At 37.6% G+C, this 25,262-nt stretch overlaps 2 protein-coding genes across 4 annotated transcripts in view; one reads left to right on the top strand and one right to left on the bottom strand.

Annotated features, from left to right (window-relative positions):
* Positions 1-25,262, bottom strand: part of UBAC2 (UBA domain containing 2) — a 195,448-nt gene that overhangs the window by 131,912 nt on the left and 38,274 nt on the right. For all 3 annotated transcript variants that reach the window (XM_054719902.1, XM_054719903.1, XM_008143973.3), the window contains 2 exons: positions 24,746-24,865; positions 23,825-23,934 (listed from right to left, as the gene is read on the bottom strand). In XM_054719902.1, the coding sequence (XP_054575877.1) occupies positions 23,825-23,934; positions 24,746-24,865 (230 nt within the window). The remainder of the gene's footprint in view (positions 1-23,824; positions 23,935-24,745; positions 24,866-25,262) is intronic.
* On the top strand, positions 14,898-18,527 carry GPR18 (G protein-coupled receptor 18). Its single transcript, XM_008143971.3, has 2 exons — positions 14,898-15,035; positions 17,454-18,527. Exon 2 carries the CDS (start codon positions 17,466-17,468, stop codon positions 18,480-18,482), a length of 1,017 nt encoding a protein of 338 aa, XP_008142193.1. The 5' UTR covers positions 14,898-15,035; positions 17,454-17,465; the 3' UTR covers positions 18,483-18,527.

Here is a 25,262-nt window from a genome sequence, read left to right as displayed (position 1 = left end):
CTAACTGCCCTCTCCTGAAGGCCTGGTCGCCCCTAACTGCCCTCCCTTGCAGGCCTGGTCACCCCTAACTGCCCTACCCTGCAGGCCTGGTACCCCCCCCAACTGCTCTCCCCTGCAGGCCTGGGTCCCCCCCAACTGCCCTTCCCTGCAGGCCCAGTCACCCCCAACTTCCCTCCCCTGCCCACCTGGTCACCCCTAACTGCCCTCCCTTGCAGGCCTGGTCCCTCCCAACTGCCCTCCTTGCTGGCCTGATCACCCACAACTGCTCTCCCTTGCAGGCCTGGTCCCTCCCAACTGCCCTCCCCTGCTGGCCATCTTGTGGCAGCCATCTTATGTCCACATGGGGGCAGCCATCTTGTGTGTTGGAGTGATGGTCAATTTGCATATTACTCTTTTATTAGACAGGATAGAGGCCTGGTGCACGGGTGGGGGCCAGCTGGTTTGCCCTGAAGGGTGTCCCGGATCAGGGTGAGGGTTCCCTTGGGGCATGGGGTGGCCTGGGCGAGGGGCCTGTGGTGGTTTGCAGGCCAGTCATGCCCCCCCATCAACCTAAGCGGAGGCCCTGGTATCTGGAATTTATTTATATTCTATAATTGAAACTTTGTAGTCTTGAGCAGAGCCAAGCCTCCTGCTCGCTCCGTGGCCACAGCCATTTTTGTTGGGATTTATTTATCTTCTATAATTGAAACTTTGTAGCCTTGAGTGGAGGCTGGGCCCGCCAGGGTGTACGGAAAGCTTGGCTTCCTCCATTGCCGGGGAAACCCAAACCTCTTACTCACTCCGTGGCCGCAGCCATCTTGGTTGGGTTAATTTGCATACTCACTCCTGATTGGCTGGTGGGTGTGGCTTGTGGGTGTAGCTGAGTGGTGGCTAATTTGCATATTACTCTTTTATTAGATAGGATAGTCACTATGCTGTACATTACATCTCTGGGAATTATTTATTTTTATTTATAACTGGAAGTTTGTACTTTTTGAACCCCTTCACCCATTTCGCCCACCTCTGACCATCACTAATCTGTTCTCTGCATCTATAAGCTTGGTTTTGCTCTGTTTTCTTGGTTTGTTTTTAAAATGTCATATATAGTGAAATCACACAGAATTTGTCTTTCTCTGTATGATGTATTTTACTTAGCATAATGCTCTTAAAGTCCATCCATGTTGCTGCAAATGGCAGGATTTCCTTAATTTTTATGACTGAATAGATATTCCAATGAGTGTATATATATTTTGTATATACACCACATTTTCTTCATTCATCCATTGATGGACACTTATGTCTTTGTTATTTTAAAAAAAAAACAGGAAAATGAGTTCTGCTGTACTGGAACTGGGCTGCACAGAACTTCCTGGGGAAATCTGCTGGGCTCATTATTAATTTCTCAAGTTCTCTAAGCCTTCAAGTGAATCCCAGAGTAAAGAAGAGTACAGAATCTGAGATGCTCAGGGACTAAAGGACTTTCACAGGGATGCCATTCCTGCTGCTACTCAATGTGTGGATTTCCTGGACAACATCCCTGCCTGATGCTTTCCCAGCCACTGCTTGCCTATCTTCAGTGTCTGAAATTCAGCACTTACCCAGGAAATCACTTTACCTTGAGACACAGAGTTATTCCTTACCAAGCCCCATAACTTCCTGTAGCATCTCTCTGCAATCTTAATTCATCCTTGGCCATTCCCCCAACCCCCGCCACTTTCAACTCCTCTTTCATAGAGAAGCCCTTTCAATAGTTGAAGACTATTCTCCTGCCCCATACTCTCCCCTCCAGGATAAACACTGCCTGCTCTCAACTGTTTCTCGCGCGGCAGGTCTGCATCTTGCCCCTTTCAGGGTCCACCAGAGTCAGGCTTGCTGCCCTGTAGTACTACCTATGGCATCCACAGCACATGTGTTAACAGGCAGTTGCATCATGGTCCCACTTCACTGGCTCTCCTGGCTTTCCCAAACACATGACTGCCCAAACAATGCCGCCGTTCAGTGCCTCCATAGTTGATTTTGAGACTGAAGAGAAAGACCGGAAGCTCTCTCTTATCAGTGTTATATATGTTGATGGCAGAGCCCATAACTCCAGCCTGCTAAACCAGCTAATGGGTTATGGCTATTGCTCTTTGAAGGCAACTGCTAGCAGTTCCTCCCAAATCCATTTCTCCTTACCTCCAGGGATTTGGCTGCATCCCCTGAAACTAATTGTGTCTACATGACCAAGTACTTGTTAATGGTGTATGAGCAAGAGTGACATTTACAACTTCCAAAGCACTGGTGAGAAAACAATTCCTTATCCTAGACTTCGCTTCTCATCCCTCCATGTTGGCTGGAAGTGGGAACAATGGGAGCCAGCTTAGAGGGCACAAATTGAGGATGACAGAGTTGCCCAGCCAGCGCAATCTCTGACGAATTCCTAGGACAGTCTTGCCTACCCACCAGGGATATTATAAAAGAGACACAGACATCTGTGTTCTTTGAGCCACTTGTGCTTAGGATTTCTTTGTTACAGAGCGTAGCCTCTGCCATGACTAAAATACCCTCATGGCTTTTGTAATCTGCAACTTTGGTAAGCAAACACACTATATTTCCAAAGTAATCACAGATAAACATTCATCAGAATAAGCAGAGAACAAAAAACACTATAAAAAAGTAAATGTTATCCTTTCATGTCATATTATTGTAATAAAAGAGAGAAACAATTTTCAGAGTACAAGAAAGAAGCACTAAAAAACTAAAAATAGAACTCCCATTTGACCCAGTGATCCCTCTCCTAGGAATATATCCTAAGAAACCGGAAACATCAATCAGAAAGGATATATGCATCCGTATGTTCATAGCAGCACAATTCACCATAGCTAAGATTTGGAAACAGCCTAAGTGCCCATCAGCAGATGAATGGATTAAAAAACTGTGGTACATCTACACAATGGAGTACTATGCTGCGGTAAAAAAGAAGGAGCTCTTACCATTTGCAACAATATGGATGAAGATGGAGAACATTATGCTTAGTGAAATAAGCCAGGCAGAAAAAGATAAATATCACATGATCTCACTCATTTGTGGAATATAAGGAACAACATAAACTGATGGGGGAAAAAATAGATCCAGAAACAGAGAAACATCAATCAGAATGTCAAACCTCAGGGAAGAAATTGTGAGGTAACCAGAAACCCAAGAATGCACGAGAACGCCTTTCCAGCCATGCTAGCAATCATCAGATGTAAGGTAATTTTACCCGGGACAAGCGGGTAAGTATCTTGGACTTATGCTCCTGACTCTTCATGGGTAAGACCACTCATATAGGCTGATCCCCTGACTAATGTAGTCACCAATAATACCAAACACCTTGGTTATCCAGGAGGTCCATGGGGGGGGGGGGGCGGGGGGCAAGAAAGTATAAATACACAGGGGTCTCCACCCAGCTTCCCTTTTGTATGACACAAAATCAAAACAATGCCCCTTTGTGTGTAAAATTAAAGAGAGGTTTCTGGCTTGTGTGGACACCAAAGAAAGGGTGTCACTACTATCACTACTTGCCCGTGGTAGAAGTTCAGAAATTGTAACCAAGACCTTGTCCATACAAAAAGAAATAGACAGCCAGTTTGAAAGGGTATTGCCATGGACTAGAACAAAGAATATCCTTACATGATATTATTCTACACTGTCATTAAAAATTTTCCCAGATTTGGATCACCCCCATTACATATAATAATTCCTCACACCCATGGGGGGGGGGGGGGAAGGAATCATCTGTTTGGTGCTTGGAGACAAACGTAACACATCTCTAGATATTTTAGAATTACAACAGCATATTATATAATTACCCCAAACAAACTTACAAACTAATTCTTTGAATGTCTGGCAGCAATTTAAAAAGGACATGAAAGGGTTTAATCCCTTCCACTATGTAGAGGACCCCCTGGGAAGGCACCTGAGCATTCTAAATTGGCCCCTCTTGCCCTTTTAGCCAAGAGGGACCTGCTTCTCACAATCCAATTGTCCACAGCTGTTGCCTGAGCTTCTGTTCATGCCAAGGGCGAAACCTCGTGATGGCTGGTACCATGGATCTGTCTCTCGCCCAGTGGGGTGAGCTGGGCCTCCTTGGAGAAGAAACCTGGGTTCCACAAGATATGTGATCAGTGCTGGGACCCTGCCAGCAGGCAAGGGGATCCCAAGGCAGGTGCTGGGCGCGGAGGCCATGGGGGCATAGGCGACCAAGGAGACAGAACTAAACCTCACATCACCCTGCTTGGCCCCGGAGGATGGCTGGTTAGCCAGAGACGGGTAAGATTCCTCAGGGAAGGAACAACCTAAGACAGGCACAGTCGCACAGGGGCCATCAGGAGAGAACATGGGGGTCAACAGAGGTGGGGCACAGACCTTCACCCCCCCCAACTTTGCAGGGGCCTGAACCCTCACCCCTGCTGAAGGAGATCTCCTGCCCCCATGGCTGCTCAGCTTCACATGCCCAGCTCAAATCGGGACCCAGGTAACAGAGACTTGGCCGACAGCAGATGCCCTCTCACCGCAACAAGACTTGATGGAGATGTCTTGCACCCATGATCCGAGGAACTGGGGTCTAGGATATCTAAATCCAGCCTAGCTCCAGGAATGCTCAGGGCCTACTCAAGAAGGCAAATAATCCTCTCCACTAATAAATACAGGGTAGAACAAGATGGTTGTTAGAGTATTAAATTTGACAGTAAAATAGTAGTCAAGTTTTCAGATTAATTTAAATTGGCCAATCAAAATAAGCAAATACTCTAGAAAAATCAATTGTACTGGACAAAAAAGCTGTTACTAAAGTGTTAACTAAAATTTTTATTGGTAGTTCATCTCATGGTAAAATTGCGTAACATATAATGAACCTAAAGCAGTCACATTTTAGTGCAAAAAAGTAAAATTTAAAAGCTATCAAGATTACAGCATAAAATTTCCAAAAGCCTCCCAATATTTAAACCAAAAAAGGGGGGATAGTAGAAGAATATCATGTAAGGAAAAATATCCTGCAAATAAATTACATCTAGAAAAGTTTTACTTTAGAAAATTAACTTTCATTTGTAATGCTAACAGCAAGTCACCCAGGTAAAACATACATGGTGTCAAAACAAGCCAAAGGAAAATCATTTGGGCAAAAAAATGAAAAAGGATCGCAAGTCAAATTTATAGAAAATATTCCTTTATTAACTTTTGGTCGAGAATATGTTTGTATATTTTCAGAAAACAACTCCGAGACATGTGGATTCCTGCAACAGAGAGGAATTGACAGGAGTGCTCCAGCCATGAAGTCAGAAGAGAAACAGTCTAGAGTTGGAAGACGCTGACGATGCCTTGCCATACTAGCAGTCAGCAGATATGCGTCACTGCAGATTGCCCAGGACCAAACCAGAGAGGGTCGGACCTGCAATACCACCATTTGTCCACCATCCAGAACTGATATATCATTGCTGTTATGAACACATTAACAACTGTTGGACATAGAAACCGGGACTCAAAAGAACTGTTAGCCCAGAAAGAAACTCACTATAGACTGATTCATTTGCCTCTCAGCATAACCATTATTGCTTGTCTCATTTTCAGTTCCTATAAGTGTATTCCTAGTATCACACGAGCTCACTCATCTAGAGGAAAAGATGAACAACATAGACTGAAGAACAAGAACAGCATTGATCAGACTGTCAGACCTCAGAGGGAAAGTAGGGGAGGGTGGGGACAAGGGAGATAGATCAACCAAAGGACTTGTGTGCTTGCATATGAGCCTAACCAGTGATCACGGACAACAGGGGGAGGGGGGCTTGTGTGTGGGGGGGGGATTGGGAAGGGAACGGGGGGAGGGGGTTGATGACAAATATGTGATACCTTAATCAATAAAGTATTTAAAAAAAAAAGAAAGAAAGAAGCACTAGTAAGTGGAAGGCTGGGAGTCAATTCTGGAAGAGAGCTTGCTTCTGCCTGCCCAACTTTACACCCTCCTGGATGTAGGAAAGGTGTTGAGCACTGGAGCTAAATACTCTGCAAATTAAGTCATTGGGAAAAGGCCTTAAAGGACACTCAGATTTTACTGAGATAAATCTATTCTATTTTACCCAAACATTTAAAAAATTAAAGCTTTTCAAATCTACCTTATCATGAGATTATGATAAATGTATGAACCTAAAACCATGCCCCCCCCCAAACCTTCTGTACATCAAAGGACATAATGGGAGTAAAAAAGAAAACTATGGAATAAGATAAAATATTTGTAAATCATACATCTTATAAGAAGTTATTACCCAGAAAATATAAAGAACGGGAATCGTTGTACATACATTGCTGTGGGAATGTAAAATGGCTTAGCCACTATGGAAAACCATATGATGGTGCTTCAAAAAATTAAAAATAAAATTACCATATGATCCAGCAATTCAATTTCTGGGTATATGCCCAAAAGAATTAAAAGCAGAGTCTCAAAGAGATATTTATATACAGATGTTCATAGCAGCATTAGTCACAATAGCCAAAAGGTGGAAATAATTCAAGTGTCCATCAGCAGAGGAATGGGGAATGGATAAAATATCTAAATATTTTATATCTATATCTAAATATTACTCAGCCTTAATAAGGAAGGAAATTCTGACATATTCTATAGCATGGATAAACCTTGAGGACATTATGCTAATTGAAAGAAGCCAATCACAAAAGACAAACACTTGTGATTCCACTTACATGAGGTATCTAGAGTAGTCAGATTCACAGAAACAGAAAGTGTAATAGTGGATGCCGAGGGCTGGAAAGAGGAGAGTGATGAGGAATTGTTGTTTCAATCTGGGAAGAGGAAAGTTCTGGAGATTGGTTGCAAAACAACGTAAATGTACTTAACACTACTATAAAAATGGTTAAAATGGTCCTGGCTTGGCTCAGTTGATAGAGTGTCGGCCTGCAGACTGAAGGGTTCCAGGTTCGAGTCCGGCCAAGGGCATGTACCTTGGTTGAGGGCATATCCCCAGTAGGAGGTGTGCAGGAGGCAGCTGATGGATGTTTCCCTCTCATCGATGTTTCTAACTCTCTATCCCTCTCCCTTCCTCTCAGTAAAAATCAATAAAATATATTTTAAGAAATGGTTAAAATGATAAACTTTATGTTGTATATTTTATCACATTAAAAATTTTTTTCAAACCATATCAAATTTGTTCCAAGGTCACCTTTATGTTTAACTCTTAGTAGAATATGAGGCACAAATAACATTTAAAGTGAAATTGTCTCAAGACCATAGCCCAGGAATATGTAGTCCTACAGTGGTAAATGATTTCCTAAAAAAATTAGGCTGCTTCCAACGAAGGTAAAAATGGTCTATAGCCAAAATGTTTGAGGAATGAGGACATATTTATACAAAATACTACAAAATACAGACATATTTAGAAAATGACAGTAAATATTTTATCTTTCACTAATTAATAGTCTCTTAAAATTTTTTTTTAATCTTAACAAGACTTCAAATCAGGTAAAGAGTTCCCAGAAGGGCTAATCACCTGTAGGTGGCAGTAAAAGCACAGTGTCAGGTCAAAGCAGCTTTTGTCAATCCGTATGGGAAAACTAGATAACATACAAGAGCAATCTAAAATTCTTTCATGCTCAGTTGTGTAGTTCTCCTACATTAAATACACATATAACAATTGTTTATCTGGCCCAAACACTTTCACCCTGGCCTCTACCTGGCTAACCCTAATCTGTCTCTTCTTTGTCTTTCCTCTGCTTGATATCTTTGTGATTTTATCTACCTAGAAACTTGGGCATTCATTTTTGGGATGTGGCACAGCTTTCTTTCTTACAGAAAAAGAAACACACAGACATCAGTCAAATCAATAAGCCTACCAGTATTTATTGAGGCCTACTGTGTGAAGCACTATGCTAGGTGCATTGAAATAAGTGAAGATGTGCTGCTTCCTTGTTAATAAGACAGACACAAATGCAAAAAATAATATGGGAGATGAGAGTACTTTCAAGGGACGAATTACAATACAACTGTAAAAGAGAGAAGTCACAGATACCTCTAACTCCTAGTTCTAAAAACCTATGATTACTGGTCCTAAATAAAAAATTACATTAATGTTAAGAGATTAATTCCTATACTAGAGGCAGGATGAAGCAGACCAAGCACAAGTCCCTCTGTCCAAACACACACACCAGCAGGTTGCCCTGCAGGTCTGAGGGTGGTACTACCGACTTCTTTCCCTTTTCTGTTAAGATCCTATTTAGACTGCATGATTTGCTGCTGGTAAAAGGCTGTAAGACCCAAAGTCATAGACTTCTCATGAAGAATGTCCATATGAAAAGCTTAGCAATAAGAAGATAACATCATTGCAAAAATTCAACCGATTTGTCACTGGTGCTAGATTAATTTTTAAGCATAAGAGGGAGAGTTCTGGTAAGCAACTTTTTTGAGTAACTCCGCTCAGGGCAGTTTTATTACCAAGGAGGGAAAAAGCCTGCACAGTTTTTATGTTTTCCTCTGCAGGCTGACTATAATGTCTCCAAGCTGTTCTCTGCCACCAAGAGTGACAGCTCTCCTGGGAGGGTTATGGGAGATCAAGAGATTAAGAGTGGACCATTTTGGACCCAGCCCATTCTCACAGTTGCACTTCCTGTTTACCATATATCAATGTAATGGTTAAAGGAAAAAGAGTTAAAAGCAGGTAGGCAAATTAGCTGAAACAATCTAACATCACCAGAAATGGATAAATGTCTTAAACATATGAAGATGAACACACTGACATAAAGGTAAATTAAAAATAAGGTGAAAACATACATACTAAAGAACAACAGCACAATAAAAGACATGAACAGAGGGTAAAGACCAGGAACTAACAGGATCCCTCAGGGCTCTGGGTACTTTGAGTTCAGAATAAACCCAAACACCAACACACACATTCAGGGCTCCCAGGGATGAGGTTTCGTTAAATGATTCCTGAATACATTAAGGTTTTCAGGCAGAAGCTGTTAGGGCAGAGAGTCCCAGGTCCTATCTTATATCTCTCATCTCCAGTCCTACACAAATTCCAGGAAAGACAAAGATAAAACATGCGCTGCAATGGGAGCAGTTGCTCAGAAGGGTGGGGAGCCTTTCAAGAAAGCCTCTTCCAACTTCCCATTTCTTCCAGTTGGGGGTAGTGGTGATCAAAGAAATGAACCAACTTTTTACAAAAGATAACTCAGGTAACTAATTAGTAGCACAGGCAGAGCTTCCATTCCCAGTCTGAAAATTCTCAGGAAAATTTTAAATATGATGCAAAGAAAAAAGGGGACAGACATACCAGGAAGGAGAGAGACAAGGAGAAATAATATAGGGTGTCTAAAACATGTATTTTACACAAGCTGTAAGAAATGCAATGATTCATAGATAAGAACTGAGGCTGAAGGTGTTTTTAAAAAATTACTCATGGAAACAGCTTACAAGAAGCAGTTTTCACAAACTCAAAGCCCAAAGGTGGTTTTTACTGTTGTTTGTTTTTGTTTGTATTAAAAACAACCTTTATGAATATGAAATGTAACACAAACAGAAAAGTGCAGCATGCTGGACAATCCATTTGCTTCTTCTCCCTTCTCCACCCTGCTCTGTCCCAGAGGCTGAGAGTACAGAGGCCCCCTGGCTTCCACTAGTTCTGCTAACGGGAGCCTCGGAGGAGGTTTAGGTGAGGAGGGGCCTGAGGCCAGAGTACTTATTTCCCAGGTTCTCTCCTTCAAGGTGACCTCATTATCCCCCTTCCCATAAGGGTCCCTCCTTCTAGGTTCTAGTAACCTCTCCCTTCTTAGTCTTTCTGGGCTTGATAATGGTGGGTGCAACAAGGTTAACGGTCTTGCCAAAGGTTCCCTTTTTGTCATTAGGTTTCATTCTTTTGTCATTAGATCCTTATAAATAAGTCCTCCTTGAATCATTCGAACTTAAGTATGCCATCTGTTATCTACTGAGGCCCTCACAGATACAAAGACAAAGCATAAATATACAGCTTAGAGAATTATCACAGAACAAACACTAGAGCAGTGGTTCTCAACCTTTCTAATGCCGCGACCCTTTAATACAGTTCCTCATGTTGTGGTGACCCCCAACCATAAAATTATTTTCGTTGCTACTTCATAACTGTAATTTTGCTACTGTTAATGAATCGTAATGTAAATATCTGTGTTTTCCGATGGTTCTACGTCGCGACCCACAGGTTGAGAACCACTAGCAGGGTCACCTAAGACCATCGGAAAACACAGATATTTATATTACGATTCATTAACAGTAGCAAAATTACAGTTATGAAGTAGCAACGAAAATAATTTTATGGTTGGGGGTCACCACAACATGAGGAACTGTATTAAAGGGCCGCGGCATTAGAAAGGGTGAGAACCACTGCCTAGAGTAAATAGCACTTGGGTCAATAGTGGAACTTGCCCGAATCCTAGATGTTCCCCCCAGGTGTCCCCTCCTTACATGCTCCTGCAAACCACCAAAAAGTTTTATCACCTGAGCATATGTCCCTAAACATTTTATTTGTTTGGTCTGCTTTTGAAATTCATATAAATGGAATCATACAATATGAATTCCTTCATGGCTGGCTTTTTGCACTTAACACTATGTTGTTGCAGGTGCCTTCTATATGATTTTGTTTGGGAAAAGCATTTAATTGTGTGTCTACACTACAACTAATTTACTCATTCTGCAGATGCTGAACATGTGAGTTGTTACTAATTTGGAGTTATGGAAATAATGCTACCAGGAACATTCTTATCTATGTCTCCTGGTGCAGAGGAACATGCATTTTGACCTAGAAGTGGAATCTGAGTCATAGGACACATATATTTTCATTGTAGTACTTAATATCCAACTGTTCTTCAAATTTAAACTTTCCACCAGCAATGCATGAGTTCCTAGTTGCTCTATAACCAACACTTCGTGCTATCAGTCTTTTTCATTGTAGGCATTTTGGTATGTGGGTAGTAATATCTTTTCATGGTGTTAATTTTTGTCAACTTGATTATTTATGAGCATATTTACATGCTTACCAACCATTTGGATATACTCAAAGAGTTTAAAAGTCTTTGGCCCACTGAATGGAAGAGATCTTCCCTGGCACCAAAATTAAATTTACAGGCTGATAGAATGCAGCTACCAAACCTTTCCTTTAGTGAGGAACAGGGAAAGGATGGCCTAGTTCCTCTGCAGACTTTTTGCTAAAAATAAAATTACTATCCTAATGATTCACTATTAAGACCAACTTCAATAAAAATTTGTAAAACAAAGTATAATACCATAATACAGAAAGAGCACAACACAATCTCAGAATCTGAGAATCAAGAGTAAATAGTCCTGAATTACATCATACATACTACTGTGGTGTCCTCAACATACTTTGCTGTTGGCATAAAGATTAAATTCGATGACGCATTTAAAGCACTTAGAACTCTGCCTGACGATTATTCACCTCTGATAATACAGATAAGAGTAACTGCAGATACTCTTATGTAATGAAAAAATCCTAAATAACTCTTCTCAAACCAACAACCTTCAACTGCATAGACATGTAGTCACTTCTTTGTATACACATGCTTGTATACTAAAATCCTCAATCACACACATACTATTATACAGGTTTTGGATTTAAGTAAGTCAATAACATATGTGTTTCTTTACCAATCCTGACTCTCCACAATACTTTTTTCTTCTAAACTGCTACTTCCTCACATTACCAGGTATTTTTCCCTACATACGCATCTCTCTCTCTGTATATATGAGTTATATATATATATATATATATATATATATATATATATCCTTTAACTGTGAGACCAGAGTCCTGAGTCCAGGGCTGACTACACTGCCATGCAGAAGTCTTCTCCTAAGATCCTCTAAGTGAGAGAATCTTTAATATCTTTAGGGAACTCTACTTTCATTGCTGATTTAGATCTATTTTAACTTATCTGTCACTTTGCTTATCTGGGTTCATCTTGTTTGCAAATTGCCAAGGAGAAATACAATTCAGGAAGTCAAGTGGACAGGAGGTTCATACTAACTGGACTGTAAGATTATAGCTATAAGTTGCTTTGGTAGAGAGAAATATGTTAAGAACAGGAAATACAATTTTATCTGTGGCATAGACAAATCTCTAACATAGGAGCATGTTTTATAATGGGGATTTACTGTGTAAATCTATTAACAATGTCCTTTCTAAGAAATATAAAATTGCCTTAACTAAATTAAACTTTTATATTCACTCAAACTGGGCTCAAGCACTAAAATGAAAATCCCTTAGGGCTTTCAACATCTAAACCAAAATTCAAAATAGAGCTAAAAAGCTAAAACAGGTTATTTCATAGAATGAAGGGAACTCTGTAGCCCCCCAGAATATGTAAGATCCCTCTTTTGCAAGGTGAAAATTTTCTCTTTCACTGGATTCCAAATAAGTGAGGAAATTAAAGCTGCATGAATGATCCCTAAATGAGTTAAGTTCTTCTATTTGAATAAAAATTAATTAGGTTCAAGTATTAAAGAAGCAAACTAGATACTACAAAAGTTTAATTCTTGATCCACTGTTTATTTGCTGCCAGTTTGGGGAAGATTTTTTTCACTGTAATTCTTTTCCAACAAAATAATTATTGTGAAGAGCCAGGAACACAGAGAATAAGTGCTATCGGGGCATGAAGAGAAGGAGAGAAAGGTCCCGGCCCCTCCTCCCCTTGCCTAAGTCTCTACATCTGATTTGTGATTGGCAGGTCCCTCATATAACGGGTTAAAGTGTCCCTGATGCTGACACCTGGTTCAGTAATTTGTCCATGACTCCCTCAACCCTCCATTTTCTCACCTACTTTTCCAGTCGCACATTCAAGCAATATTTATTAAAAATCTGTAATACCCATACATATATAATAATGCCAACCCTCAAGGACCCCAATTTACTACAGGACAAAAGGCAAGTAAATATGCAATGATAATACAAACACACTCCACTACAGGGTAAGTACCAAGTGCTAAGGAACCTTACAGGGGTGAATAAGCAACCCAGCTTCAGAGGTCAGAGAAAACTTCCTAGAAAAGGCATCGTTGAAACTAAAAGTTTAAGTATCAGTAGCAGCTGGTCAAGCCAAGAGGTGGGAGGGAATGAGTGGTAAGGAATGTCACCGGTTGGAAGAGCATGTGAAAGGTAAAGAAGAGCACACGCAGACGGTCCCGAATGGCTACAATGGAAAAGAAGTGGGAAGCGAGGAGCAGCAGAGCCACCTCAAGCTGTGCTATAAGGACTTCCTATCTGGCCCCGTCCTTCCTTTCTTGGAGACACTGGCAGGTCAGAGGAAAGAATCTCCCTGTGGATGACAAAGAACTCAAGACTTAACGCGATATGCCATCAAATCTCTTGATTTTAGCAGCACAGGGAATACTAATCAATACTTAATATCAGAAACCTTGTCACAGGCTAAATGAAATTAAGGTAATGACAAGATTGGATTCTACAGATAAAAAGTTCCTATCTCCTATCAAACTCTCCTACACTGCATATGAAATATAACTCCCATGTATAAAAAAACTGATTAATGTAATTCGGCAATGAACAGATCCTGTCTAGTGAGTAATCAATGTAATCACCTCATAACGAGAACTTATTACATCAGCTAGGGCAGAAATGGGAGGAACTCAGCACCCGAAGAAGCTGGGCCTGTGGGCTGTTCTTCAGCAAGTCATGGCCTTCTTCTCTGAGCTCAAATCTTCATCTGCACAAGCAATAGTTGCTTTGGTTGTTGCCTACACTTCTAAAACTCATTATTCTGACAGGCTATCCCAATCCAAAGTAATCACCAAAGGCATAGATTTAAATAAAGTTTATAAATAAAAGACTTACTATGATTTTGTCTGAGGGGTGAAATAAAAACAAAAAGCATGGGCTTTCAAACTGTCTTAAATTAAAAATACAGTTCCTTTTAGTTCATGTACTTTACAGAAGTTGACTAGTCAAGTATAACCAAAGATAAAGATAATTAAAATTTTAGGACAACCAAATGAGATGATGATTTCTTTTTTTAAGAAAAGAGAAAGTAAAAACTTTAATATAACTAGGCAGGCAATGATTGGATGGCTTACTTCCCTCTCCACTGGTTTCATTTCCCTGCTTAGGTTAAAATACTCCTAACATGTAAATTACTCCACTAAAGACTGCCATAGTCCCTTCTTAGCAGTTTGCAGGGATATTTATGCAAAAGGAACTATTTTTAGACTTCCACGTGACAGAAAAGGGATATAAAGCACTGGGACTTAAAAAATAAAGCATATATGCATATGCAAAGCAGAAGTAAATAACTAAGTATCCCAATTTAACCATTTAAAAATGTTTTAACGGTAAAAAGTGGATATTTTATTATTTTAGGAACTTTGTGGTAAAGGATTAACTCTGTTTAGGAGTACCTAAATGCCAGGTATTATATTAAACTCTTGGGATTTTTCTGGTTTCACATCCTCACGTCCTCACAATCACATCAAATGGGTATTATCTCTATTTTAACTGTACAGAAACTAAGTAGGAACAAAGGCTCAGAGTGGGTAGGTAACCAGACAAAGTCACACAGCTTAGAAAATAAAAAAGCTATACTATGAATCCCAATCTACTCAACATCAAATCTCATACTCTTTCAAGAGATGATGAAGATTTGAAGCATCAAAGTAAAAAAGTGAAGACATTTTCCCCTTTTCGTATAATTCTCTTAAATGCATGGTATCATTTCAAGGGAAGCTTATGCTCAGCATAGCTTCACAAACAAATCATTTGTGAAAGAGAAAAACCACATCCAGTCAGAAGCTAAAAAAGCCTTATTTCAGAGAGTACTTCCTGAAAGAGACAAAGCAGCAACGAGTAACAACTCCTATAGCAAGAATTATATTTGAGACAACGTTTTAAAGCAACAGAAGAGCCTAAAACGAAGAAATATACCATTTCTTAAGTATATCACTTCCAGAAAGAGAAGCAACTCAAGCATACCTCTTTTATAGACCTGAATATACCGAAAAATGTTCCTCTCTAATACAGCTTTTTGATGGACAGGAGGTAAGTTGCATTTAATTAACTTCATCGCAGATTATCGGAAGTAATGCTGTACTTACTAAATTTCAAAATCATTGTTTTATTTTAATGATACATTACTGAAAGCGTGCTGGTGAAGAACCTTGAAATGAGTTATGCTGTCATCTTCCTGCATTATTAATATGATTTTTCATTTATTTTCAATGTTTACATTAACAGTAAATGTAATTTTGTTCAACTTAAGGAAAATGTTGAAATGATAAATCATAAGCATGTTTAAGAGCCATCACTTGGTTTCAATTACAGTGTTTCACAAAATGTACTTAAAGGCTTTTGAGAAAAGAAAGACCATAGATAATCATGGAATTGAAAGCTTTTTCAATGTTGACTTAAAAACCAATTGCTTTTCAATATTTATCCAAAAATATTTCTGCATGTGCAGAGCACAATCTATATTGGCAATGCCTTTAAAACACATGCATCATGCTTAATTTTTCAACCTTAAGCAAATGAATACAAGTGTTGGTGACATACAAGCAGTTTGAGCCCATTGGAGGGGGGGTTACTCAAAAAATGGTTTGTAAGTACAGAATTTATATGACAAAATTTGGGGATAAGGATGGGTGAAGTATTAAAAGAGAAAAAAGGATACAAAATTTCATTTACATTACAATTGCTACTATTTTAAAAATCACTGAAAATTAAAAATAAGAGTTAAGCCTCTAAAATTATTCTCCTTTGTATGATACTGAAGATTTAGCTTTTCTATGTAGTACTCTTCTCATCTGATAGAAATTAATATTCTAGTCACATCAATATTTGGATATTTTAATTAATATAGGTGTTTACCAGTAAACATATAGAAATCTATCCCAAAATAATATTTCACCTAAATATTTGGCAAACTAGCTGTAATCAGGAAGGAAGGGAGAGAGGGAGAAGAGGAGGAAGGGGGGAAAACAAACTCATATCAGCAAGTATTCAAATTATTTTTAAATTATCAACAGCCCATGATGCCACTGACCACACTGCTAACCCCCGCAACAGGTCTGACTTACAGACAGCCCACTCTGCAAAGTGACATTTTTGAAGGAAACTCTTCTTTCACCTCTGTATTTCAAGGGGCTGCCACAAGGTTCCATTTCTTTGTAGCGACTCTATTTTTAAAATCCCTGGTGTTAGCACTGCATCATGGGTGATGGAAGTTTCACATTGAGGGGGATCAGTGATATATACCATCACTAAACTCCTTTCCATTAGAAATGAACTATTTTTTGGTGATGGGAATTAGTTTTTGCATACACATAAAGTTATTGAGTGATGTCTTATTAATAACCACTTGTGTTTAATATTCCTTTTTAAAATTTAATTTGACAAATAATACTTAAACTTCTGTATCTAGGTAGAGTGAGGACATGAAAGTTACTATACCAACAATACCTCATTCTCAAGGTGTTGCTTTCTGTGCACCACTACAGCAGTGAGATCCACTTCAAAGACACTTGTAAACATCATCTGGAAGACTCAGTTTTAGACACACCCAACTGTGCATTAGAAACTAGCTCATCTATTGCTCTAAGAGTAAAGTTGTTAATCTGTACACCATGGCTCAACACACTGCTGTCTCAAGACCTATGAAATTTATAGAGAACCTAATACTATGAAGAAGTATTTACCACTTTAAAAAACAAAACATGGTTTAATGGCCAACTAAACAAGTCTTCAGTGACAAACTAGAGAGTAGTTCGAGGGTCACCTCATCAAGGGTTCCTTCCTTCACTCATCCATCAATTCAGTAAATGTTTACTTTTTTAATAGCTACAACTTACTCAATAGGCTATGGGGATATACCAGTAAAAAGGGAAAGTTTCTGATCCCAAATGAGAATCACTGTGAATATTCAGTAATTAACTAGTTATATGGTCCCTTTATTAGTTTTCTAACACATATTTTATATATTAAAATTGTACTTAATGAGTTAAAATTCATTTTTTGATATTACTAATCTGGATTACAAAATATTTAAACAGAATGAAGATGATTAAAAAGTGGTAAAGTAAATTGTAAGATTCAAAATCAGAATGGCCTTTTCCCAATTAGTCCTAATCAAGGAATGATTATTATAGGAGAAATAGCTATCCAATTTTAGGGGAAAAAATCATAAAGGTTATTCCTCAGGGAGAAGAGAGGTGGGCAGGGAAAGAGAAATAAGTAAGTTTGCCGGTGCAAATTACAACACCCCATACCACTTTCATTGGTTAGTACAGATTAGTATTAATACGTAGGAAATGTATTTATTAATAAATATTAAGACACATATATTGACTCTACAATATAAAGTACTCCCAAAATTAGAATCTCTGCATGCCAAGTATGAGAATTCTAACATTTATTTTTCAACCAACGGTTTTATTCCTCCTAATATTCTCAACTGTTTTACAGTTTCCAAGTGTCATGCCCACCAACAACTATAAGATGGCCACCTCTCACAATCAAGCTCAACCTGGCTCTTCTAACAGCTCATACCCAGATGAATACAAAATTGCAGCCCTTGTCTTCTACAGCTGTATCTTCATAATTGGAGTATTTGTTAATGTCACTGCCTTATGGGTTTTCAGTTGTTCCACCAAGAAGAGAACCACTGTAACCATCTATATGATGAATGTGGCATTGCTGGACCTAATATTTATAATGAGTTTACCTTTTCGAATGTTTTATTATGCAAAAGGTGAATGGCCATTTGGTGAATACTTCTGCCAGATTCTCGGGGCACTCACGGTGTTTTATCCGAGTATTGCCCTGTGGCTTCTTGCTTTTATTAGTGCTGACAGATACATGGCCATTGTGCAGCCAAAATACGCCAAAGAACTTAAAAAAACGTGCAAAGCCGTGCTAGCATGTGTGGGAGTCTGGATAATGACCCTGATCACCACCATCCCACTCCTACTGCTCTATGAAGACCCTGATAAAGCCTCCACCCCTGCCACCTGCCTGAAGATTTCTGACATCATCCACTTAAAAGCTATTAACATACTGAACTTCACTCGACTTATATTTTTTTTCTTGATTCCTCTGTTCATCATGATTGGGTGCTACTTGGTCATTATTCATAGTCTGCTCCATGGTAGGACATCGAAGCTCAAACCAAAAGTCAAAGAGAAATCTATAAGGATCATCATCACCCTCCTGGTGCAGGTGATCGTCTGCTTCATGCCTTTCCACATCTGTTTTGCTTTCCTGATGTTGGAAGGGGATGAGAACAGTTACAATCCCTGGGGAGCCTTTACCACCTTCTTGATGAACCTCAGTACCTGTCTGGATGTGATTCTCTACTACATTGTTTCAAAACAATTTCAGGCTCGAGTCATTAGTGTCATGCTATACCGCAATTACCTTCGGAGCGTGCGCAGGAAAAGCTTCCGATCAGCTAGTTTGCGGTCACTAAGCAACATAAACAGTGACATGTTATGAGTAGTAAGTTTTTTGTCTTCAACCTCCTTAAATTCACTTTACTAATTACCCTAGAGTCAGTGGACATTTTGTATATTATCAAGTCCCTTCTTTCCTGAAATAAATAAATAAATAAACCTTAAAAACTCTTTTGTGGGATCTTATTGTGGCAACATAATTAAATATTCTAAAGTATTCTAATACATTAATTATTTTTATTGTTAAAACTTATATAGAACATTTTCATGAAGTACTAGGAGAAAACATCCAATTTATGTTTCATATTGAAGCCTTATCTAAATATATAGTTGACTTAGCTTTTTGGATTTAATTCTATAAGCAAGTGAATCATGATGTCAATCAAGGCAGTAGGCAAAGAAAATCCAGCTACTGTTTGAAATAATTTGATGAAAGTATTTTCCATCTAGATATAGCTCCCTTTGGTTTAATTTATACTCAGGATTGGTGGTCCAAACCCAACATTCTTTTGTTTGAAGTTAAACTTCCAGGATCCTTACAAAAACAACTATATTCATCTCATCACTATTATTTGCTGCAGAGCAAAATTAGTGAGAGCAAGCATTTGAGTGAGCCTGGAGATCACGGCCATCAGCCCTTCCCTACTCTAAATTCATTTTCTTTTGGAAACAGCCTAAAGTAATCCAATAAACACTTACTGAGAACCTTCCTAGCACCAGACTCTACTTAAGACCAATGGGGGAAACCTAAACCAAGACCCTATTTCTGACCAATAATCCAAGTTTTTTCCTGTGACATGTTTCTGCTATTTGGTAAAATACCTTTCTCCAATATAAAGAGTTGCTCTTCTTATGTGATTAAACACCACATTACAAAAGAGATTAATTTTTTTTTTCAGGTCATATGTCACAGTATAAAAAGCACTAGTCAAGGACCTTGCCATTTAATTTTCCCTAATAAAGTAACAAACCAAGTAACTTCTCCATTTTCTAAAAAAAGGAAATCCTATATAATAAAAGGGTAATATGCAAATCGACTGAAAAGCAGAACGACCGGTTGCTATGACGTGCACTGACCATCAGGGGGCAGACGCTCAACTCAGGAGCTGCCCCCTAGTGGTCAGTGCGCTCCCACAGAGGGAGCGCAGCTCAGCCAGAAGCCCAGAAGCCGGGCTCACGGTTGGAGAGCGCAGTGGCGGTGGCGGGAACCTCTCCCGCCTCCGTAGCAGCACTAAGGATGTTTGACTGCCAGCTTAGGCCCGTTCCCCTAAGCCGTCAGTCGGACATCCCCAGAGGGCTTCCAGACGGCGAGAGGGCACAGGCTCGAATCTCATGCACCAGGCCTCTAGTGAACTATATAATCTATAAAGCCTATATTCTAAATATGTATCCAAATGAGTTAACTATTAACTTCCTCTCTGCTAACTCACTTTTATTATTCTTAACATAATCACCTCCCAAAAGGACTTAGAATCAAATGAATGCATTGTTTATCACTTGATTTCTATATTAACATGGATAAATTAATATTCTTTAAAAAATAAACACAAAGGACCCTAAAACAGCATTTTATTTTTTTTCAATTTTTTTATTAAGGTATTATATGTGTACATATCTTACCATTGCCACCCCCCACCCCACTCCCATATATGCCCTCACCCCCCAGAGTTTTGCATCCATTGGTTATGCTTATATGCATGAATACAAGTCCTTTGATTGATCTCTTATCTCCCCCACCTCTCCCTAACCTTCCCCCTGTAATTTGACAGTCTGCTAAAACAGCATTTTAGTACAAGAAGATCCCTTAGATGATCTGCTGTTTTAAATGTAAAGAAACTAAGGTCCAAAGAGGATTATAAACCAAATTCAGTTCTCTTTTTCATGTTAACCACCAGTTTTTTGTTATTTTTTAATAATAAAAAGGAAACAAGCTTACGGGATATAAACATTCTCATAGCTACATAAGATAAAGGAGTCAAGATCAATGGTACTGAGATGTAGTTTCTCAACAAAGAGAAAACTACTTGAAGTTTTTAGTTTGAATAGTCAAGTAAGCAAGATACTTTAATAAATATCTTTAAACAAATAAATACTTATAAAACAATGGAAATAACTCCTGTATATGTAGGGTTACAGTACGTAAATACAGTCATAAATACTCTTAAACTACATGGATTAATCTGCTCTTATATAATTTATTAAATGGCAAGTTCTCTGTAATAACTTTTCTTGATGAGAAGAGTTTAATTTGAGAGCACAAAACACAACAAAAGGCTTTGTTACCACAAAGACAACAAAGTGAAAATGTATGTCATGGTTCTCACAATAAAACTGTAAATAATCTAAACCAGTTAATTAAAAATAATTTTATTCAGCATTGTAATCAGATACATTTAAACAGGATATATAAAAACCTAAAATTCCACTTCTCTGGAGGGGTTTGATTCTGGGAAGTAATGTAACATTCACATGTAAATACTAACAAAAAATAATAGGTATATAAGGACAGATGTGTGACAGGCATGGGTTACTGAAAGTACCTAATATACACAGCTTTTGTAATGTACCTATCTTTAATGTCAAAACTTTAATGGCTACTTTTTCTAAACATGACTCTAGAAAGATCAGGAAAGAAATATGGACTGGAAATAGAGTGTTGGGAAACAAACCACAGACTTTAACTGTAGTTGAAGTCATGGGAGTGGACAAGATAGCCCAGAGGAAGCACTTGAAATAAAGTTGAGAAAGGAGCGTAGACAGTAAATAAGGTCAAAAAGGACCAGAAGAGAGTATATGCTAGGACTCAAGGAAGCGTTTATTTTATTAAATAATGGGAGGTCAAAAGTATTTAATGTGCTATTGAAAGGTCAAAGACAACTGGAAATAAGCCACTGGCTTTAGAAATTAGTTGGATACTGCTGAAATTTATTAGAGAAATTTTAAAAGTGGTAAGGTTAGAAAAAGGGGGAAGAGAGAGAGAATTTAATCTGAAGTCAAGAATTATAGAGAGGGCAGATAAATTTGGCATTGACAGCCACAAAAAAGGAAACAAGATGTTATGTGAAAAACACTGCAAATTAGAAAGCATGTTGACCAAGAAAAGAGAGAGAGTAGTTTCCTTTCCTGAGTTTGTGAAGCCTTGCTCTCATCAAATAAAAGATATATTTACAAAATGCAAAGTTTATTAATTTTTTAAAAAATATGTTCTTATTGGTTTTTAGAGAAAGAGGAGGCAGAGGAATAGGGAGATAGAAACATCCATGAGAGAGAAACATCATCCATCAGCTACCTCCTGCACACGCCCTACTGGGGATCAAGCCACCCTGGCATGTGCCCTGACTGGGAATCAAACAGGTGACCTCTTGGTTCCTGGGTCAATGCTCAATTGCTGAGCCACACTGGCCGGCCAAAGTCACTTTATTGAATTAAAGATTTATGTTCCCAGAAGTCTATATCTGAGAAAGCTTCAAGATTCTAAAATACCATACTCTCATGTTTCATTATTTGAAAAGGAAAAAGAAATACATTCCTCATTCAGGGGAATGGATGAATTAACATGTATATTGTCTTTCAAAGGGGATCCTGTAATTTTTTAATTTATTCAAGTTTGAACCAAGATTTAAATATTCCTGCTTTAAGAATAAATAAAAATATTCCCAATTTCAAAACTGAATAAATCCTCCTTATAAGAACCAGTTAACAGGATTTCATAAAGAAATAACTGTCATTCAACTCTATGTGCAATAGGAAAAAAGGTCATCAGACAAGGGGACAATCTAAATAAGAGTTAAAAGCTATATTACTACCCATGCCCAAAGTTTATTCTGAGACAAACTCACATGATACATATATACTGTTCTATATAACTCAGTAGGCCTTATAGATAACTAAAGATAACTGGCCTAAATGAGAAATGTTTGAGAAAAACCTATGATTCAGTAATGTTGCTGCTTTCCTGAATCAATATGAAATCATTCCTGATAACTACACTCTTCTCCACAATAGCAGAATAGTCAACTCAAACTTCTCAGTCTCATTACAATTACAATCTGTGTACCTCAACAAAAACTGTGTGATAATTATGACACAAAATTTTGTCTCCAATTATTATTCAGAATCATACATTATTAACAATACTCATGCCCACTGTAAGTAAGTCTCATAAAGGACAGCTTCAATGTAAATTAACAATGTAAGCGTGAAAGCTATTAGATCATTAACTGCATTTTAAAAATAGAGATCCAAAGTGAACTTGAGTCAAAATACATACAATCATCTAATAGTTTTCAAAAACACAAATTCAAAATTAAAATAAGGCTGAAGTTAGTCACACAGAATTTTAAATATCTGGTATCTTAATTTCAAAGTATCTCTCAAATGCAGTCTCCAATATATAATTCAGAGATGCTTTAAGGTCACTTATATGTGCTAACAACTCTGCTCCTAGATACTAAATCCTATATAATAAAAGCCCACCAACTGGATGGCAGAATGACCAGAATGACAATTGACCAGTCACTATGACACGCACTGACCACCAGGGGGCAGATGCTCAATGCAGGAGCTGCCCGCTGTGGTCAGTGCGCTCTCACAGTGGGAGTGCCGCTCGGCTGACCGGGATGAGCGGCTCCTGCTGCTGCAGCAGCTCGGCTCACCAGGATGAGCGGTGCTCCCACAGCAGAAGCAGCCACTCAGAGGGCGGGTCCACAGCTGCTCAGCTGATTGGGATGAGCAGCACTCCCAAAGTGGGCCAATCCCCACAGGCCACGCCCCCCACCAGTGCACAAATCCCGTGCACCGGGCCTCTAGTATTTCATAAACTAATACACATTTTTTTGTTTTGTTGGTAAAAGAAGATCAACACCTTATGAAAGCATATACACTCTGAGTTAGATTGACTATTGCAAGTTTGGCTAAAAATAACTTAGATACTGACTTTGTTTTATCTTTGGTGGAAGTATTAAACAATAACAATTTTTAAAAACATCATTCTTCAGAAGCTTAACTTCAAATTAATTTTCCCCTAATCTAATCTAATTAATTAAACTTTGTATTTTTGTGTTTAATTAGTTCACAAAACTAAATAGACAAAATTTCACTATAAAATAAACACATAAAACTAATTCTATCTTCAGAATTAGAACAGGAAATTCATTAAAAATTCCCTAAAACATGGGACTTCAAAGCTGAAAAAAAGTGAATGTAAAATAAATTTTGTTTCAAGAACATAATGAGAATATAAGTATACACTGGATTTTTAATACATAAAATCAATTCTACTGTCTCTAAAAGTTTAAAATATGCTTTTACTGACTTTCATGTACACCACTACTTTAAATCAGAAAAATTAGTTATAAAATAAGCTAATCTTTGAGAGCTACTTACAATCCAGATGGCAAATTCCTGGATGCAGTGATACCAAAGGAATACCACATAGCTTCAACAAGGATGAAGTCAACCAAGGCTGACAAAACCCAGGAACCCAGCAAAAAGGACTAAAAACAAAACAAAGCATTATATAGAGGAGTCTCCTAAAAATAAATTAACAATTATTTAATTAGAACCAGTTCAAATATATATATATATATAGTCTTTTCTAATAAAAACAAACTTAAAAAAATATATATGTGTGTGATATATATATATATTTTTTTTTAAGTCTGTTTTTAAAAAATATATATGTGTGTGTGTGTATACATATATATATACACACACACACACATATATATATACATATATATATACATATATATGTATATATGTATATATATATGTATATATATATATGTATATATATGTATATATACATATGTATATATATATGTATATATACATATATATATGTGTATATATATGTATATATGTATATATATACATATATACATATATATATATATATGTATATATATATATATATATATATATATATATATCTTCAAAATGAGAGAATAAAACTATATTGGTCAAACACATTAATAGCATGATTTATTTTTAACAAGTAACACACAAACCATTAAGCAAAATAAATAATTAGAAATTTATTAAAGTCAAAATCCTAATTAAAATTGTTAGTACCCAATCATACCTGATATTATTACCTATTACCATCATCATTATTTTATTATGCTAGTGACTTAAATTTAAATTTTTCTTTGGTTAATGTCCATGTTCCAATTCAGATAGAGGATCATGTAATTAAAAGGTAATTGTTAATAATAACAAAATAAAACTATTTAAATATAATAAAAAACAAAAAAAATGCTTTTCTCTAACCTAACAGCAAAGGGAAAATACATAAAAACTTACTGCAAATTTTCTGCTTCCATATCTTCTTTCAAATATCCTAAAATTATAAATAAGCAGACTACTGCAGAAACTATCTTTCAAATCAAGGCAAATTATTCTTCCACATATCAGCCTCCAAATCTAGATGGGGATTTAAAAAAGAACAATAAATAAGAGTGAGATCTGTTCAGGTTGCTCCTTAGCAAATTTGTTACATTTACTTTATACTGCTTTTTTTTCTTTATTTCTTTATTGATTGTGGTATTACATATGTGTTATTCTGCTTATTTTTTAAACTCTAAGCAAAATAATGATGCATACAGAAAAGGAAAACACATATATGTTTTTCCTAAAAAATGAGCTCTACTGTCTCCTGCTAAAATTCTTTTCATATAACGGCACAAAGGGTACTTAAAATTTTTTTGCTTATATAGTAAGTAAAATTCATTCTCATTCAGAAAACAGAAAATTTCCTGTAAAACATCTTAAGACTATATTTTGTACAATTTTAAAAAATTATATACGTGAGCTGGAATGA

The sequence above is a fragment of the Eptesicus fuscus genome, chromosome 8, assembly GCF_027574615.1.
Source record: "Eptesicus fuscus isolate TK198812 chromosome 8, DD_ASM_mEF_20220401, whole genome shotgun sequence".
Classification (NCBI taxonomy): domain Eukaryota; kingdom Metazoa; phylum Chordata; class Mammalia; order Chiroptera; family Vespertilionidae; genus Eptesicus; species Eptesicus fuscus.
Note: the sequence above shows the minus strand (reverse complement) of the source record. Positions and strands in the feature narration are given on the sequence as shown.

What these genes read in the sequence shown, in the direction of transcription:
- GPR18 (XM_008143971.3), top strand. Translation starts at nt 17,466, where the DNA reads ATGCCCACCAACAACTATAAGATGGCCACCTCTCACAATCAAGCTCAA.